Source organism: Alexandromys fortis, unplaced genomic scaffold, assembly GCF_014885135.2.
Source record: "Alexandromys fortis isolate MF-2015 unplaced genomic scaffold, M_Fortis_MF-2015_v1.1 scaffold_75, whole genome shotgun sequence".
Lineage (NCBI taxonomy): Eukaryota > Metazoa > Chordata > Mammalia > Rodentia > Cricetidae > Alexandromys > Alexandromys fortis.
The window spans coordinates 2,277,273-2,296,594 of NW_026067956.1; the positions used below are offsets into that span (position 1 = coordinate 2,277,273).

The 19,322-nt window shown below is 46.7% G+C and overlaps 1 protein-coding gene across 3 annotated transcripts in view; it reads left to right on the forward strand.

Moving 5' to 3' along the window:
* Msra (methionine sulfoxide reductase A) overlaps nt 1-19,322 on the forward strand; it is a 314,205-nt gene that overhangs the window by 218,301 nt on the left and 76,582 nt on the right. For all 3 annotated transcript variants that reach the window (XM_050152201.1, XM_050152200.1, XM_050152199.1), the window contains one exon: nt 9,061-9,167. In XM_050152201.1, the coding sequence (XP_050008158.1) occupies nt 9,061-9,167 (107 nt within the window). The remainder of the gene's footprint in view (nt 1-9,060; nt 9,168-19,322) is intronic.

Below are 19,322 nucleotides of genomic sequence, written 5' to 3' on the forward strand. Positions count from 1 at the left end.
CTCCCTCGTCAGCCCAAAGAGCAATCAGGGTTCCCTGCCCTGTGGGAAGTCCAAGGACCACCCACCTCCATCCAGGTCTAGTAAGGTGAGCATCCAAACTGCCTGGGCTCCCACAAAACCAATAGGTGCAGTAGGATCAAAAACCCATTGCCATTGTTCTTGGGGTCTATCCAGAGTTTTTAAAATATATAAAAAAGATTTTTTTTAGAAACACAGATTGCTGCAAAGGAATATGGCCAAGGTATTTAAATAGCAGTGGAGAAGCATAAAATGAAAAACAACATCGGTATCCATTAGGAAAAGGCAAATTAAGGTCCAGCAAGATTGCATCAGGAACAGGGCTGACTGACAGAAAGTAAAATATTAGACTTGAGCACAACTCTGATATTGAATAATGATAGTTATCTTACTGTGACATCGAAGTGTATACCTGATAAATTTCATATTGTGTGCCTTGGTACATGTATGTACATGCTTTATATAGTTTTCTATGTTGAATCTTACTTTCATTTCTTGTTGCTGTGTTAAAATAATCTGACAAAAGCAACTTAAAGGAGAAAGGGCTTATTTTTATGTCACTGTCCAAGGTGCAGTCCATCATGGCAGAGAAATCAAGGCAGTAGGAGCTTGAAGCAGCCGTCAGGTCCCATTTATAGTCGTCAGTGGAGGGTAGATGCATGGTTGCTAATGCAGCTCACTTGCTCCATTTCATGCCATCTCTTTATTCTTGGTGTTGTTTTAAGCACTAATGGTCTGTGCTGGTCTGTGGTGATCCCTGCTGGTCTGTGCTGGTCTGTGATAGTCTGTGGTGATCCCTGCTGGTCTGTGCTGGTCTGTGCTGGTCTGTGGTGATCCCTGCTGGTCTGTGCTGGTCTGTGATAGTCTGTGGTGATCACTGCTGGTCTGTGATAGTCTGTGGTGATCATTGCTGGTCTGTGGTGATCCCTGCTGGTCTGTGCTGGTCTGTGATGGTCTGTGCTGGTCTGTGCTGGTCTGTGGTGATCCCTGCTGGTCTGTGTACATACCCATGCATGTGGAAGCCAGAAGACAACCTCCTATCTTACTTTTTAGGGACCTGGGAAACACTAATTAGGATAGGCTAGTCAGACGGTGAGCTTCAGGAATCTTCTTGTCTTCACGCCACTAGCACTGGAGTGACATGTGTGCCGCACTGTGCCCGGCTTTTCCTTCATGCTAGTGTAGCAGGTACTTTCTGGCTGAGCCATCTCCCCATGCTTTGTTAGCTATTTTGATGCCCTCTCTACCTCCCTTTTGATGAAACAAGGGCTATCCATTCATTTCCTCATTTTAAATTTCAAATGAGCTGTCAGTTAAAATTGACAGAATTAATTTTTCAGTCAGGTAAAGTGAGACTGTTCAATATTCATGGGGTTCACCGCAGACACCTGAGAGAAAGGCCAGGTGTGCCTGGAAGAGCTCTTGGGTTACAGTGAGAAGCTGCATGTCACTGTGAGGGAGAGGTATTCATGACCTGGTAGAGAATGCGGGAGCACGATGGTGTCCTCTCCTGAGGAGAGCCTGTTTTCCAGCCACAAGAAGGAGGCAGCACTGGGGTGAACTGTGTGAGCTGTGGTCCTCTGTGCCACTGAGGTGTGCGGGTGGCTTTCAGTGCCAACTCTGCGGAGACAAACTAATGTGTCAGTTCACAAGCAAGGAATGAAAGACCATTTTGTCCATGTGTGTGAAATGACTGCAGTTCTGGGCCATTTGTCAGCAGTTGTACTTCGCACTGAGAGAGATTTTGAAGAAGCAATTGGAGGTCTTCAGAATTTTGGATAGCCATAGCTTCTAAGCCCCTTCCTGTGCTGAAAAAGTCAGACACAGAACGTAGCTGCGCCATCCCAAGCAGGCCAAGGTGGTATAGAGGACTATGGACCTTCTCTGAGAGTCACAGAATGTGAGAAACAGTAGAAGGTGGGCGGTGAATCAGCTCGACTGAGAACAGAACTGGTGACTGTTGTGGAGTCAATCAGCTTCCCTGAGGCGGAGCCCGAGGCAGGGATTCTGTGCCTGTGGCTGGACGAGGACAGCGGGGTGGAGAGGAGAACCTGTGCGTGAATGACTGAAGTAGAGGGGGATAAAGAAGCCGAGTGAGGATGTGGCCTCTGAGAGGTCTTGGCCCCAAGCATAGCGGAGTGAGGGGAGTTTGGGAGGTGTGATCCGTGAGCAGGTTCTCACCAATAAGACAATAGCTGATGGTGCAGTGATGGTGCAGTGGGAAGCTTCTAGGAAGGCTGCTTAAAGATGGAAGAAGTCAGGGCAGGCTGGTGGCTCAGGGGGTGAAGAAGGCACTCCACATGCAAGCCTGGAGAACCCACAAAAAGGTGAAGAGGAGAACTGATAAGCTGTCCTCTGTCCCCCACATATGCACCATGCCACGCACATGTCCACCCATACAGGTCAGAGACTCACATGCGATAATAATAAATAAAAATGAATAAAGATAAAGATGTAGGAAGTGAGAGTCCATTCACCTTTCCTCCTCCTGCCTTCTCTTAGTCTGTACTTTGGCCATGGGGTTACAGGACCAGAAGATGATGTTATGTTTGTCCTTGAAGATGAAGCCATGTGCTAAAAATAACTAAATGAAAAGAAATCTGAGTCCCTGGTGACCACAGAGCCACCAATTCCCAACTTTAGTAAAGCTTCACTTATTTAGCTAAAACAGAAGCACAGTTCTATTTCGTTTCATCCTCTTTGTTTTCATTCCTGGATACATGAAAGCTGTTCCCATGGGCACCATGAGACAGGACATATGCATAGAGATTCCTGTGCAGACTGATAGCCACGCTGATCACCAGCAAAGACAGGGTGCCGCTCTAATGCTTCTCTTTTCTACTGCCCAGACTTGTAAATAAGGAGCAAAAAAGACCTTTTGTGGTTTTCTTTATATAGTTGAGAGCTATATACACTAATTTTAATTTTTACTTACCCCAAATCTGTTGTTTTAGATTTTCAATGTCCCTTAAAATGCTGCCTTGGAGCACTCAGTCTGAAATGGAATGTCTTCATCAGACTCCTCGCCTCAGGGCTCAGGAAGCTATTTGGAAGAGGAGGCGGAAAGATTCTAAGGGCCAGAGGGGATGGATGGCACCAAGGCAACAGTGTCCTCCAGACACAACAGGAATGACATACACATATGGACTCAGGGAGACTGTGGCAGCATGGGCAGGGCCTGCACAAGTTCAAGCCAGGCAGGGGTCCAGTGCTAAGAGGAGAAAGTAGACATGAGCTCCCAGTCATAAACAGGAAGTTACCTCCAATTGACAACCACTTGCAGATGAAGCATTCGTTTCCTACAATGGAGTCTAACTGGGAATACAAACCACACCTAAGGTCAGGCCCCATGCCTAGCAGTAGATGTCGGTAGAAAACGAACTCAGTGATATTTTTGTAGATTTTTTTCTTTCATATTGCTTTGTTTGAGTATCTATTTATTTATTTTATCTTAAAAGAAAATAAATTAAAAAAAATAATATAAAATTAAGAAACAAAAAAGAAAATATTTTTGTGTGTAAACATACCTATATTTCTCTCTCTCTCTCTCTCTCTCTCTCTCTCTCTCTCTCTCTCTCTCTCTCTGTATATTTATTGTGACTTTTCTTTACTTTAATTATTCTATTTTATTTTTTAATTTACTACTTTGTTTTCTAACGAGAGAAAGAGAAGGCATGTAGTCGGATGTGTGGAGAGGTAGGGAGGATCTGGGAGGAAATGAGGAAGGGGAAAGCAAGATCAGACATATTTATGAAAAAAATATTTTTAATTAAAATGCTTTTTGACAAAAACAAATTAAAAATATTTTATATTCTCTTGTGCATACCTCCATTCTCTTGAATTCTGAGAAAGTCAGCATGTAACATGTATGTATGTGGACTTGTAAACGAAATAATAAAAATTAAAACAATACTACACTAGTGACCATGGAACTTGGTGGATACAGACATGAATATGGACATGGAACACGTCCCTGATTCCTCTGATGTTGTTGGTTTCTCCCCTCCTGTGGTTCCCACTTCTTCCCATTGCTTTGCTCAGCCACTTTGAGCATAAAGGCTGTACATATTAATAGCGGAAGTCATGGTCCATTAATATAAAGAAACAGGTCTCAACCAGAGGCAGTTTTGCCACCTAGGGGACATGTAGCAATGTGTAGAGATAATTTTGCATGTCACAACTGGGTGGGCATCGATGGATAGAGCCTGAGGATGCTAATATGTGCCCCAGAATGCATAAGGCAGCCCAAGGACGGAGGACCATCTAGCTCAGGGTGTGGGCGGTGCAGAGGCTGAAACATCAGTGTATAAATAGCACCCACTGCATTTTAGCAGTTCGGTTGTCTGATCGTCATTAAAAACACTTTGATTTTACTTTAAGGATATTAATTGATTTCTTCACTTTCCCTCCATCTTGAAAAGAGCTCAGGTGAGCTTCGTCTCCTATCCCCCCTACTCCCACCCCCAATAACCTAGTTAACACTCTCCCCAGTTGGCAGCTTATTAGCTCCTGGTAGACAGAGCTAATGGAAGGCTGATGCTTAACCAAGATGCACATTTCAGGGTTGCCTCCTGGGGTGCTGTGGCTTAATACTCAGGAGTTGAGCACATTTATAATCTAAACCCAATGGATTCTTTGAAGGCAGCTTTGATTTGTGTTTGGAAAGCATTTTCAAGGACTGACACATGAAGAAGAGCTGGTCCACGTGTTGGCCCTTAAAAACCTTAAAGATGGACTCAACAAGTTGAAACTTTCAGGCTAGCATAAATACTGTGAAAATGAGCGTGGTTTATAAAAGGGAGCTATATACCGTGCTCATTTTTTTAAATCCTGTTTTGCTCTGAGAAAGAGGACTGTGAAAGTGTTGTCCCTGGCTTTGATCCTGGGGAGAGCAGGTGTGTGCACCTCACAGTTTGAGGTAGAGATGGGGTCCTCAGGTGAGATGACCCACTGGGGCACATGGTTAAGATAACCCGCAAGACTGGGCTCTGTGCACTCACTCATTCTGTTTGCTTGCTGGGTTAGTGACATCTTAGTGCTATGACTGAGGATTTGACTGAAACAAAGGAGGAAAGACTTACTTTTAGCCTTAGGTCCCAGAGGGTTCAGTCCGTGGCTGCTTGGCTCTGTTGAGTCTGAGCCCCATGGTACAGACAGAGTATAAGACAGAGAATGCTCACCCAAGGCAAGGAACAAGGTACAAAAGGGTCAGGCATAAACAACCCGCCCCACCCCAGCCCCTAGTTACCTACTTCCTCCAGCTAAGTCTCCCCTCCTACAGTTTCTACAACCTTCCAAAACAGTGCCACCAACTAGGAGCCAACATGTGAGTCTGTGAGGGATGTTTCACACTCACCATAGCAACCGTCCCAGAATCAGAAGCTTCTGTGATCCAGCTCTGGAACAACACCCTGCAGCAGATCCATTGACTCTGGTTTTATCATCACACCCCCAATGTATTGATCTTCCATAGAGTGGAAGGCATTGGTGAAGGGATGCAGGAAACAAAGGGAAGACTCTTTGTGCCAGTAAAACATGGATTACCCCAGGTTGGGAGGAGGGCTGCTCGGGCCAGAGATCAAGACAAAAGAGACCAGTAAGAGAGAAACAGTGGGGCTGAGAACAGGACCAGGGGCCTAGACACAGGATGCTGGTGGGAATGGGACACCACATGACCAAAGCCTGAGAGGAGTGAGGAGCAAAGACTCCACTGTGCAGACTGTAAGTGGGAATGAGGAAGCTGTCAATTAGGAGGGCAGCTCAGGGCAGGGAAGGGGCAGCTGAGTTCAGCAGTGAGAAGGATGAGGGAAAAAGCAAATGGCAGCAGAATGGTTCAGATGAGTGAAGCACCTCAGTCAGAGCACTGCTGCTGTGGAGACAGGTAAGGGAGGGAGAAGCAGAGAAGTCTAGGAGGACAAGGACAAACAGGTAAAACCAGATGTGAGTAATGCATCGATTCGAAATTCTTATCAACATCTGATGCAGTTGTGTAAAGTTTTAACCTGAGCTATTTTACTAAATTAAAATCTCAGAGTTCATTGTGTGTGTGTGTGTGTGTGTGTGCATGCGTGCATGCACATGTGTGTGTGTGTGTGCAGAAGGTGTGGGTGTGTTGGTTTTACTTCCTTTGCTATGATTTAAAAAAAACCCTTGAGATAAATACTCTAAGGAAAGAAATGTATTTTAGCACACAATTCTGAAAGGTTACAGCCCATCATCGTGGGGATGTGGAGGCAGCAGGAACTTGAAGCAGCCATTCACATCCACAAGAGCAGAGAGAATGCATTCCTGCCTGCTTGCCAGCTTAGCTGACTCTCCTCCTTGTCATTCATGGGAGGGAATAGCCCATGAAATGCTGCCACTCACATTTAGGGTAGCTCTTTCCATCTCAATCAACTTGGTTAAGACCATTCCACACACTCAAGTCCACAGGCCAGTCAATCTAGACATTTTCTCACTGAGCCTCTTTTTTTCCAGGTCATCCTAGATTGTATCAAGTTGATCGTTAAAACCGACCCTCACAGTGGGTGTGTATATGAACGTGTGAGTGCCATACATGTGCATATATGTGTGCTGATGCCCACTTCTGAATGCACATTTGTGCCCGTGTGTGTGGAGGCCAGAGGACATCAGGAGCCCTGCTCTATCTTTCTCCGTCTTGTTCCCTTGAGACAGAGTCCCTCACTAAACCTGGAGCTAGACTGGTAGCCCCAGCAATCCTCTTGTCTTCCCTACCACCACCACTGGAACTGCAGGAATGCACAGCTACACACAGCTTTTGTGTGTGTGTTGGCGTTGGTGTTGAGAATTTTGACTCAGGTCCTCACACTTAGACGGCAAGCATTCTTACCCATGGAACCATCTCCCCAGCCCTAGAGTTCATTTTAACAGGATGTTGGGTGCTGTGGAACAATGGTTTTACCCTGTAAAGATTTGTTTCTTGTACTTGTTTAATAAAATGCTGATTGGCCAGTAGCCAGGCAGGAAGTATAGGCGGGGCAACCAGGCAGGAAATAGAGATGGGACAAGGAGAACAAGAGACTTCTAGGAAGAGGAAAAACTCAGTCTGTAGCCATCACCCAGATACAGAGGAAGCAAGATGAGAATGCCTCAGTGAAAAAGGTACCAAGCCACATGGCTAACACAGACAAGAATTATGGGCTAATATAAGCTATAAGAGTTAATAAGAAGCCTGAGCTAATAGGTCAACCAGTTTATGATTAATGTAGACCTCTGTGTTTCTTTGGGACTGAACAGCTGCAGGACTGGGTGGGACAGAAACCTCAATCAACAGTTGGGGAAACAAAACAAAACAAAACAAAACAAAATATTATAGACATCACTCTTACCTTGATGTCCTCTTGTCTTCCCTACCACCACCACTGGAACTGCAGGCATGCACAGCTATACACAGCTTTTGTGTGTATGTGTTGGCGGTGGTTCCATGGGTAAGAAAGCTTGCTGTCTAATTGTGAGGACCAGAGTTAAAATTCCCAGCACCACCGCCAACACACACACACACACACACACACACACACACACACACACACACACAAAAGCTGTGTGTAGCTGTGCATGCCTGCAGTTCCAGTGGTGGTGGTAGGGAAGACAAGAGGATTGCTGGGGCTTGCTGTCTACCAGCCTAGCTCCAAGTTTAACCTGTGTCCCTGGGCCCTTGGTCTTAAGTGTACTGATTATAAAACATTAGAGATAGAATATATTTGAATACTACTTATGCAAAGACTTGTGCATATCCTCAAGAGGATACTGGGGGGGGGGGTCTAGCTGTACCTTCTCTGCTGTTTGCCTAAGTGTCCCTTCCATGTCTGTGCATTGAAGACTCACTCCCCAGCTCATGGCACTACTGGGAGGTGGTGAGATCTTTAGGAGCCAGGGCCTGGTAGAAGGAGGTTAGGTCATTGGGGACTTACTCTTAAAGGGAATATTAGGACCTCAGCCCCTCCTCTACCTCTTATTTGTGAGCTGAGCATCCCACTCCACCATGAGCTCCTGGTGATGTGCTGCTTCACCATAGACCATGGTGCCCAGCAGCCGTGGACTGAAAACGGGAGCCCAAACCATTCTTTCCTCCTTACAGGTGAATTTCTCTCAGGTATGTGCCACAGGATGGAGAGCTGACTCTCCCAGAGCATCCTGCCTATCCCAGTATCCATCACAGTGCTAAATGAGTGAACTGTTCTTTAAGTGTTTGCCTATAAAATGATCGTTTATGGGGTATCTGATATGATCCAGGGCTATGGTAAATTTACCTAAGTTCAGAGATATTTGCTCTAATTAAGGATTTATTATTTTCAAAATTATACACATGTGGGGAAGAAGGTATGTCCATGTTGAATGTAGGTGCCCACAGGGGCATAGGAGCCGCCTGGAGCTGAAGTTACAGGTTGTGAACACCCTACATGGGTGATGGGAACTGAACTCAGGTCCTCTGCATAAGCAATACACTCAACTACCAAGCCAACTCTCCAGCCTCCTTCACTGTAATTAAAACAGATGTATTTCCTGTCTCAGTTAGGGTTTCTATTGCTGTGAAAAGACACCATGACCACGGCAGCTCTTATAAAGGAAAACATTTAATTGGGGCTGGCTTACAGTTTCGGGGGTTTTGTTCATCATCATCATCATGGCCGGAAACATGGCCACATGCAGGCAGACACGGTGCTGGAGAGGTAGCTTGCGAGTTTTACATTTGGATCTGCAGGCAGGAGAAGAGCCTGTGCCTCACACTGGTTGTAGCCTGAGCTTATAAAATCTCAAGGCCCACTTCTACAATGACACACTTCCTCCAGCAAGGCCACACCTCCTGGTTGTGCCACTCCCTGTGAGTCTATGGGAGCCGTTCCTAATCAAACCCCATATTTTCATACTCATTTCAAGAAACTGACACCTAGATAAAATAAGCATTTAGTAAAACTGGTGACAGCAGCCTCATGGAAAAACATTAACATCTCCCAGCATGTGTCATTGATACCAGTGCCGTTGTCCCAGTGGTCCCCTAACCCTCTCTGTTTTGGCCCTCAGGCATGCGCCAAGGCAACGACTACGGCACCCAGTACCGATCGGCAGTCTATCCCACCTCCAGTGCCCAGATGGAAGCAGCCCTGAGATCCAAGGAGGAATACCAAAAGGTAGGACTCCCTAGCTTTGGCCAGCTCAGACCAGTGTGACCTTGGCCAGCTCGGTGTTCAAGGGAAGTTTGGCTCTGTCCACCTGTGATCATACTCCAAGGCATACATTTTAACCACTTCTGCCAATCTCTGAGCAGAGCCATTGTCCCAAAGAAATGTGTGTAGTAAGAGTCCAAGAGTGGGCCTGTGGGTATTTGGCCTCAAAACCACCTCACTGCAGTGAAGATGTGGTACGTTCCCTCTGACAGAATCCGTCTGTGTTCTGGAGCTGGAATCTGGAATCAAAGCCGTGACGAGGCGGGTTTGGGGCCTGAGGGAAGGACCAGTCCAGGCTCTTTTCCCTGTCGGTGTCACATGATCTTCCCTGTATGTGCGTCTCTGTGTTCAGTCCTGCATTTATAAGGACATCGGTCCTGTTCAATTCAGGCTAACCCTAGTGATGTCATTTAACTTGATGACTTCTGTGAAGACCCAGCTCCATAATAGGGTCATGTTCTAAGAGCTTAAGGCTCCAATAGACCCTTTCTGGAAGACATAGATCAACCCATGATGTACACTTTCCATTGCCAGCAACAGTAAACTTAATTATAATAAAAGCATTTATCAGAAACATATACATTACGTCATGAAATAATTGTTCTCACTATTAATTTTTGTACTCTTTTAGAAAAATCTCCAGTAGAGATTTGGTTCTCTAAACAAAACAAAACAAAACTTGAGTTGCTTTCATTTTTAGAATTCTGTGATAATCCTCAAATCTTAATGAAGATATTTTCTGACGTAGCAGTGGCCACTCTGGTACTGTAAATCATGTGGGCCGGCTGCCACAGTAGTAGAGGGGGTGCTGAGGAAGGCTGGGATAAGGCTTGCCTGTAGTTAAGGTGCATTGCCTCGTCAGTTCCACTGTGGTAGGAGATAGGGCTGAGGGAGCTACTGAGAGAGTTGGCTCCTCCCATCATGTGTCTAAGGCTGTGACATCAGCTTGGATGGTATGGTAGACAGTGTGGGGCACAGTCCATACATGGTTCTCTGTGAATCTGGGCTGAATTTTGTGACATTCCTCATATTCTTTTATGGTGAATGCAACATCAAGAGATCTCCATTTTCAGGAACCAAAGTGTCTCATGATGTACACATGGGTGTGAGGACGGAGCAAGAAAGCTAACTACATAACTGTGCCTAGGTAACCATTATGATGTCCATCTTAGCCCAAGTCCCAAGGTAGCAGAGCTCAAGGTGTGTGAGGGCTTGTGAGTGAGGACCTTCTGGGATGGTGATTATCAGGAAACAGGATCAGGGGACAGGAGGAATAGACGGGAGAAGGAGTAAGGCCCATGCTGGCCGCTGCCAAGATCAGATTGCTTGGGCCTCGTGAAATCACCTGTCATTCTTGGCAAGAAGCATCTTTCCCTGGGAGCCATCATACATGGTGTCACCTTGCGCTTCTGGCTGTGGAGACTTCATAGAAGTCGAGAGGTATATGGCGTGAAAATGAGAGAGGCATTATTGGTTCATGGAGCTGCAGAAACTAAGAAGGGTCCCTGTAGGACAGGCCTCAGCAGCAAGGTCTGTGGGAGAGGCAAGTGACCTGATGGAGAAGTAGCTGGAAATAAGTGTGTGCATTCTAGTTTCATTTCTGTTGCTATGATACCATATCCTGACCAGAAGCAACTTCAGGGAGAAACAAGTTTATTTGCCTTACAATTCCAGGTTACGGCCTATCATTTCTGGAGAATCAAGGTGGGAACTTGAGTCAGCTAGCCATCTTACAGCAAACAGTAGTGAGGGAGAGAAAATAAATGCCTACATGCTGCCTGCCTGTCTGTCTGTGCTTAGCTGCCTGTGTCCTCTCTTCTACAGTTCAGGACCGCCCTGCCAAGGGAATGACGCTGCCCACAATGGGCTGGGCCTTCCCATATCAATTCCTTTAAGTCAACTCCTCCCCCACAGGCATACCCACAGGCCAGCCCAATGTAGATAATCCTTCACTGATACTCTCTTCCATGGTGTATCAAATTGGCAATTACAACTAGCCATCCCAGTGTGTAAGCAGTACCAGAATCAGCATCATCCACAGTGTCCTTCTCTTACCAGCTCTGCTCCCTAGTCAGGAAGGACTGCTAACTCCAAAGGCTCAAGGCCAAACCTACCAAGGGGCTCTCTGAGGTTGTGATGGAGCTGAGGAAGAAAAGCTTGAAGCGATTTCCCAGTAGGACTTCTTGTTGTGATTATATAGTCCCATGGAAGATAGCTTTAGATACAGAAGTTATGAGCAGAGCTATGCACAGTGCTTAAACAGCCTTATAGCAGAGGTAGTCACCGTAGGATTGCAGCCACAGAAAAGGGTATTTACTGAATGCCAATCACTCTTCTAAGTCTATGTATAAATGAAGTCTGTTACAAATCTTTGATTATCCATCCATATCTCTATCATCTACCTGCCATTTTGATATCTATCTATCTATCTATCTATCTATCTATCTATCTATCTATCTATCATCTATCTATCTATCTATCTATCATCTATCTACTATCTATGTGTAGATACACTTAGACACAGTGTGTATATCTATTTCTTTGCTGAAAATTGCATGTTTTGGTGTAGTTCTAGGACTTTGTTTCTACTTTGGGAGCTTGTGTGAATTTCTGCCCATTCTCTTTGTATAACTGTTAATATCTATAACCCACCCCCAAATGAGTCAACCATTTGCCTATGAAAGGTGATACAATTAGCTTTCACTCAGTAGAGAGTCATTCTTTTCTTACACATTTACCTTGAAAGTACTCTGGCTTCCCAAGGACCCCACGTCATCAAGGTTGGTTCTCAGATTTTCATCTTCCCAGCTGGCCTGACAGCAGCCCTGGATGGCCTTGCCTGTGTTTTATGTCTAGGATGACCTTGGACACATTTTGGAAACAGCAAAGACGTTTCTCTTAGGGGCATCAGTTCTTCACAATGCCATCCATTATTTTGCCCCAAATATGCAGACTTATTTTGAGAGTAGATTCTCCTTCTGTTCATTCCACGTGTTCTCTTTTCCCCTTCAGAGGTCACCATTACAGCCTTCCATCCTGGCCATTGATCTCCGAGTCTGTGGGGACCCTTGCATACTGACTATAATGTTGACTTCGGTTACTAATTTGATAGTCTCTGCTAGTTTGTCCCCCAGTGACCTGCAGGAACCGGCTTCTTCAGCAACTTCTTTCTATGTGGTGCTGGAGTAACTGCCGTGCTTACCACAAAGCGGCCGTTTGAACATAAAATTAGCTGATTTTATCAGAGGGACCAATTGTTGAGCTAATTAGATGTGTAGGATGCTGAGGAGCCAGAAACCAAAAGTGATTTTCCCCTCCAAACTGTGGTTTTCTGCAAAGTTGGCTGGGCTGTCAATCCCAGGCCCACTAGTAACCTGAAGAAGAATTTTTCTCACTTCTGATCTGATAGCAGGGGTGGAGGCAGGAAGGTCCAAGAAGAATCAAACCTGCAGGAGTGAAACCAAAGCTTTATGCTGGGTTTAATGACCTGGACAGGGCTGAGATCTACTAAAGGAACATAAAGCTACTTCATGTCTTGGTGAGCCAAGGACATGTATGAAAATATGGCCAGTGCCCTCATCTTTGAGGATGGCTTCTGTAGTCACTGCAGGTCCACCCCTTGGGCTCACCCCTCAGCACTGCTTAACCAGGTCACCACGGTACATTAGTTGCTGTCCTCACTGCTGTGACCAAATGCTTGAGAAGAAGAAACTTGAGGGGGCAAGGGCTTGTTCTGGCTCACAGAGAAGATATAGCCCACCACAGTGAGGAAGGTGTGGTGGTAGGACTGTGAGGAGGCCAGTCATACTGCCTACAGTCACAAAAAGAGAGAATGAGACGCGGGGTGCAGCTGAGGAACCTCAAGACCTGACACACAAACTCTTCTTCTTCTTCTTCTTCTTCTTCTTCTTCTTCTTCTTCTTCTTCTTCTTCTTCTTCTTCTTCTTCTCCTTCTCCTTCTCCTTCTCCTTCTCCTCCTCCTCCTCCTCCTCCTCCTCCTCCTCCTCCTCCTCCTCCTCCTCCTCCTCCTCCTCCTCCTCCTCCTCCTCCTCCTCCTCCTCCTCCTCCTCCTCCTCCTCCTCCTCCTCCTCCTCCTCCTCCTCCTCCTCCTCCTCCTCCTCCTCCTCCTCCTCCTCCTCCTCCTCCTCCTCCTCCTCCTCCTCCTCCTCCTCCTCCTCCTCCTCCTCCTCCTCCTCCTCCTCCTCCTCCTCCTCCTCCTCCTCCTCCTCCTCCTCCTCCTCCTCCTCCTCCTCCTCCTCCTCCTCCTCCTCCTCCTCCTCCTCCTCCTCCTCCTCCTCCTCCTCCTCCTCCTCCTCCTCCTCCTCCTCCTCCTCCTCCTCCTCCTCCTCCTCCTCCTCCTCCTCCTCCTCCTCCTCCTCCTCCTCCTCCTCCTCCTCCTCCTCCTCCTCCTCCTCCTTTTTTTTTTTTTTTGAGACAGGGTTCCTCTGTAGTTTTGGAGCCTGTCCTGGAACTAGCTCTTGTAGACCAGGCTGGCCTCGAACTCACAGAGATCTGCCTGCCTCTGCCTCCTGAGTGCAAGGAGGTTGAAATGTGTGTCTATTTCCTCTACCTTCAAGAAACACCTAATTTCACAATTCCTGGGGGGAAGTGGTATAGCAAAGACAATCGTGAAATAATCCTAAAAGCTGGAAGAATGTTTGTGAAAGAAAAAGATCTCTCTAAATCTCTCTTTTTCTCCTCCTCCTCCTTCTTTTCCTCTGTCCCCTCCTTCCCTCTTTCATTCCTCTTCCTTCCTTTTCCTCCCCCTCCCACCCTCTCTACTCCCTTTGAAAATAACATTTGAAAGGTTGACAAGAATGTTCTAGTACTATCTTGGTTACTCTGTTTGAGCTTGAGTTAATTTCTCTGGGTAACAGATTTCTCCACATATTTTCAATAAGAACTAAGTGACTTTTATATATCTTCTTTTCTTTTTCCCCTTTCTTCCATTCAGCACACACACACACACACACACACACACACACACACACACACACCCTACAGTGGCATTCACATCACACATGTAGTGATCCAATATATGTAAGTTGAAGCTGAGTCTTTTAGTTTCTGGGCTTCTAAAATAGTTTTAATTGTGCCAGCTCAGCACAGAAATCCATTCTATTCAATGATTATTCCAGAATGCCAGTGCCACCGAGTACAGCCAGACTGGTGACACCCCCACCCCCACCCCAGGAGGTGCACTCAGAGCCTATGTGACTCCTTCCAGGCATATGTAGGTTGAAAATGACTTATCTCTTTCCCTTCCCCAGTAAATTAATAAATTAATTACCTTATCAAATATTAATTATGTGCTGATTAGCTGCCAGACTCATATTGCAGTTGTTTTGAGCAGAGCTGTCTGGAGAAAGATCTTGGGGAGGTTGTTGTAACCAACCAGTCCCCATACAGTCACAGGTACCCTTCCCTGGAGAGAACTTCTTAGGACCTGTTCTGACACTTTCTGTCCTAAGCCAGCCTTTGTGGGGGCTCCCATTCATCTTTGTGCCCCGAGTGCCTGCAATTGTGCTTGACTACTAACACATGGTCTGCAAATATCTGTTGACCTAAATTTAAAGAGATCCAGGAGATGAACGAGTCTGTCATATTATCATCTGTTATTACGAGATGAATATTTCTGTTCTCTCTCCATTGAAACTCCTCAGCTAAACCCTTGCTCTCCCCTGGTGTGATAGTTTTTAATCCGAGTGATTTGGGTTCGATAAGGTCATGGGGTAAGTGTCCCATGGTGGGATCAGTGACCTTATGAGAAAAGACACTAGACACTGGGGAGGCTCTTCTTCTTCTCTTTTTACTCCTGCATTCAGAGAAGTTATGGAAACACAATCTAACCATCTACAAGGAAGGAGAAGGGACCTTGGAATACAACCCGCCTTACTACACCCTGCCCGCTACCAAAGTCCACAGTTGCGCTGTGCCTTTCCGTCTGAGGTATTTTTCCAGAGCAGAATGAGACAGCTGTGTTGTGTGTGCTCAGCTCCATGGAGGGATGAGAAGAATCATAGCCTTGGATGAGAACCGCCATCTGGGGCCCTGGCTCTGCCTTCACCCACCATGACCTTGGATTAGTCTCTGCAGCCTCAGCTCCTGGTGTGAAGTGTAGAGAAGACACACACTGAACATCTTCATAAATCTCAAGGGTTCTTAGCATTTTCCCTCCCGTTATGCCAAATAACCTTCACACCACACAAGGGCATGGGGCAAGAGCTATTCTCCTACCTCTGTTGCTAGGAAACCAAAGCCCAGAGGGGTGTATTCTCATTCCCAGAACAACCCCAAATAGAAACTTTAGATAGTTCTTGTCACTTGACTCAGAATTCCATGTGTGTTTCAGCCATGTTGTGTGGCTAACAGCTGTGTGATCTGTCTAGCAGTTTGTGAACATTGGGGTGTAATGGGTTGACTCTAGAGACGAGGTCACTAGCTGGGGCCGGGTCATCTTTTCCGCAGGCCTCAAATTCCAAACGACTACTAAAATAAAGGACTGAGAAATCGCCCCTTTGTCACAAAAATAGCAGGACCATTTTGTGTTCTCCGTTCCCAGGGAAATGAGTAGGTTCCATGCTATTATATTCTCTCTGCTGCTATGTTTAAAACCCGTAGCACACCAGAGGATTCTACAGAAAGCCACCGCAACCACTGGGAGGGCCTGTGTAGACGTGGGTGTCAGTAACTGTTTTACGGTTTGGGGATTTAGACAGCTCTTCACCTTAAAAACATTTTTTTAAACTTGTGCTATTGTCTGCAGCACGAAGTTATGATTTAAAATGCCTGTGGATGCTCTTGAATAATTCATGCATTTACCTTAGGCTAAGAGAACCATCCTGTCTCTTTGCTCAGCACCGGAAACACAATTCCTGCTAGACCCCTCTTGGAGCTTGGAGCTTGTAATTATGGGTAGTATTATGAACTCTAAATAGAAACTTGTGAAATAAATATTTTTGAAATGCCCATTTCTGTGATCCAAGCATCTGCATGCGTGTTTGTAGCCAGACAGAGGGCTAGCTCCTTAGCCTAATGGCTCACTGGCTTCTTGGTGATTATTTTTATTTCCACTTATTACTGCATGTTAGACTCCTGTGTGTGAGTACAGATTGCCCTTTCTTGCACTGTATTTAGAAATCTCTGCATTACCCCTGGGCATTTGTTCATTAATAGGGGGTGGGGAGAGGAAAAGCTTGTAATAATGGGCTTTACGCATTAAACTGTGCACATCCACATTCAGGTCTGAAGGAAAACAAATCTGGTTTGTGTTACTGCCCCCTGGTGGCTATAGGTCTTCACTGCAGTGTCAAGGAAGCTCGTCTTCTGCAGGGGACTTTGGAAGCTTGCAGCGGCAGCTTCCTAGAGCTGCACAGACCTGGGCACCGCCAGGCAGTCCTTCACTCTTGATTGCTGCTTTGCATTCAGCAAGTCACGAACACCCGAGGATTTCCGGTGCAGGCCAGAGTGTTGGTAAAATACAGCAGTCTTGGCAGGGCTGGGGAGACATTTCACTTCAGTGAATGTACAGACACAAAAAAATCCTGCCCAAACAGGGTGACATTTAAATGAATGAATATTGTCTGTGGGACCACCCCTACTCATCTTTCAAGGGCATGGAAAAGTACAGCAGCACCTAGTGACATATTGACCCATCGTGACACTCTGGGGACTTCCAGGTAAACAATACTTTTATTTTAATTACCGTGTGTTTAAGGTGTGTTAGGAAAGCTGTGGGGACTGTTAGGAACCCATGGTCTTTATAATTTTCTTGCTTAGGTGAAGATCCGAAAACGGCAGAAACTCTCGCTCCAGCTTTCTGTGCTGGGCCCATCATCTGACAGTCTGTGGGCATGCGTAGAGGGCAGCATGGCTATTTATGTCCTTGATGAATGACCTTGGGCTGTTAGCCTCTCTAAGCTTCGGCTTCCTGATACCTTTTAAAAGTAGGACAACAGTAACAGTAGCTGCCTCTTAGGAAGTCCTATGATCCATCCGGCGTGCTGTGTATGTAACATGTATGTCATGGCACAGGTGCTCGGGCAATGCCAGATTCTCCCTGCCCATCTCCTCATGCCCCAGGACACCTCTCGCAGAGCCGGCCCCTCTCCACATTCCCATAACGCTCTGCTCGCAGCACTCGCTTCGTCAGACCCATTATAAGAATTTCTGCGCTGTTTCTGCCTCTTGGTGATAAATGAGCTCTCCTTGGCGTTGCTTGCCTCTCCCTCCTCCCTGTGGCATTCCTTGGCACAAAGCAGGCACTCCGAGCACGCTGGTCCTGTGAATTAAACCCCAGTGCAAAATAACTCTGTGTAGCATTTCCCCAGCCTCCCACACATGCAATGGCTGTCGCCCATCAGATTAGGTGAGCACCTGTACCTTCACCCCCTTGTCTCCAAGATCCCCTGGTCTGAGGTTGGGAGTCTCAGCATTGGGCTAGAAGCAGAGAGGAAAACAGGTCACTGGCGCCTGACATTTTCCTAGCATTCATATAATCTCTTATCTTACCATCGAAAATCTGGGTTTATCATATTAACGTACACATATGTACTAATTCTGTGTAGAAGAAATGGAAAGTACTGGATTTTTTTTTTTTTTTTTTTTGTAATGCAGCAGTTCAGCTAAGATAGATCTATTTTAGGGACAAAGAGCCTTTGGGTTCAGACAGGTAGATTTATAAGCCTTGCCCAGTTTAGTCTGTATAAAATGGCCTTTGGCATGATATGATCAGAGACCCCATGGGGAGGAAGAAGGGGACAGAGGGGCTCTTTTCATTTCAGTGACAAGCTTATGAAGCCTGGAGCCGGGTTTGTGTTCGCCTTTCAATTCCCCCTTGATTGGTCTCAGCTCTGCATGATTCTAGGTTCCTTGGACTCACCCAAATGGAGCCTCCTGGCCAGTCCCTAAAAGACAGCAGAGCGCTGCCTGTTCGTGGTCGGGCCACCAAGGCGATGTTCACTTGAGGCTTGGAGAGACAACGGCTTTCATGTCCGCCTAGAAAGCTGTGAGCCTCCAGCACCTCAGGAGCGGAGATGAAAGGCCATTTGTGTTTGTGCATGTATGTTTAGAGCTTAAAGGACGGGGACAAGAAAGAAAATAGATATTCCTGCTCCGCATTCCCTTCTGAATGTGACTTATTCCCTCTGGTGGGACCATTTAACTCCAAAGGCACAGCCCCTCCCTGTTGCCCGCATCACGCTCCCCACCCCCAACACAAGCACAGCGGCCCATGTGACATCTGTTCTGGGCACCACAGAGCCATCTTCCCGTTGCCATGGCAGCTGGCGGAGCAAGCCCGCCCACTAACTGCTAGCGGAGGAGGAAGAAAAGGCCCACAGTGTCAGGTCGCCCGCCCTGCCGCCCCACCAGTGAGCAGCCGGGCAGTGGTGCCGGGCCATGAGTGCAGTCACCCGTGGGGGCCACAAGGACCCCCCCCCCCAAGCTGTGTGCACTGCACTGATGGGATGGAGCAAAGGTCAAGGTCATTAGTTTCTGCCTTAAGCGGGAGGCCTGGGAAGGACAAAGCAGGGTGGGCTCTGCAGAGTGGGCAGGCCTCCCCCTTCACCTTGAGCTGCTCCTAGCAGGAGTCTTTTGTAGTATTTGGATTTGAAATTCAAGGTGTCCCCTTGTACTCTCTGAGCCATAATGGCTGTGGATTCAGGCGGGCCTGAGTTCAGCTCCCAGATCCTGGTGGTGCAGTGCAGGGCAGAGAAGGGCTGAGTCTGGCTGTAGAGAGCTCCCTGCAAAGGGATGGGTTGCAAGCCGGCTTCTCCTTGCTGATGTCATCTTCACATTTACCCAGGCAGCTGGAATCACTCCTGGCTTCAGAGCTGCAGATGACCCTGCCCTGACCCCAGGTCCCTGGAATCTGATCAGGCACCTGGCTAAACAACTCATTCCTGTGCCTCCTTATGAAGTCATTAGTGGGAACTACCACAGGAGTGTCTTATCCTCTTCGCACCAAACTCGGTGCCTGTTGTAAATTTGCCCAAGGACAAGGAAGGAGAGAGCGTTGAGCTGGGCCACACAGAGAAGAAGTTAAGTAGGCGCTGCTCTAAATGGTGGGAGGGGCCTCAATGAGGTTCAACCTCTTATTGCCTTATGTAGCTTTTGGTT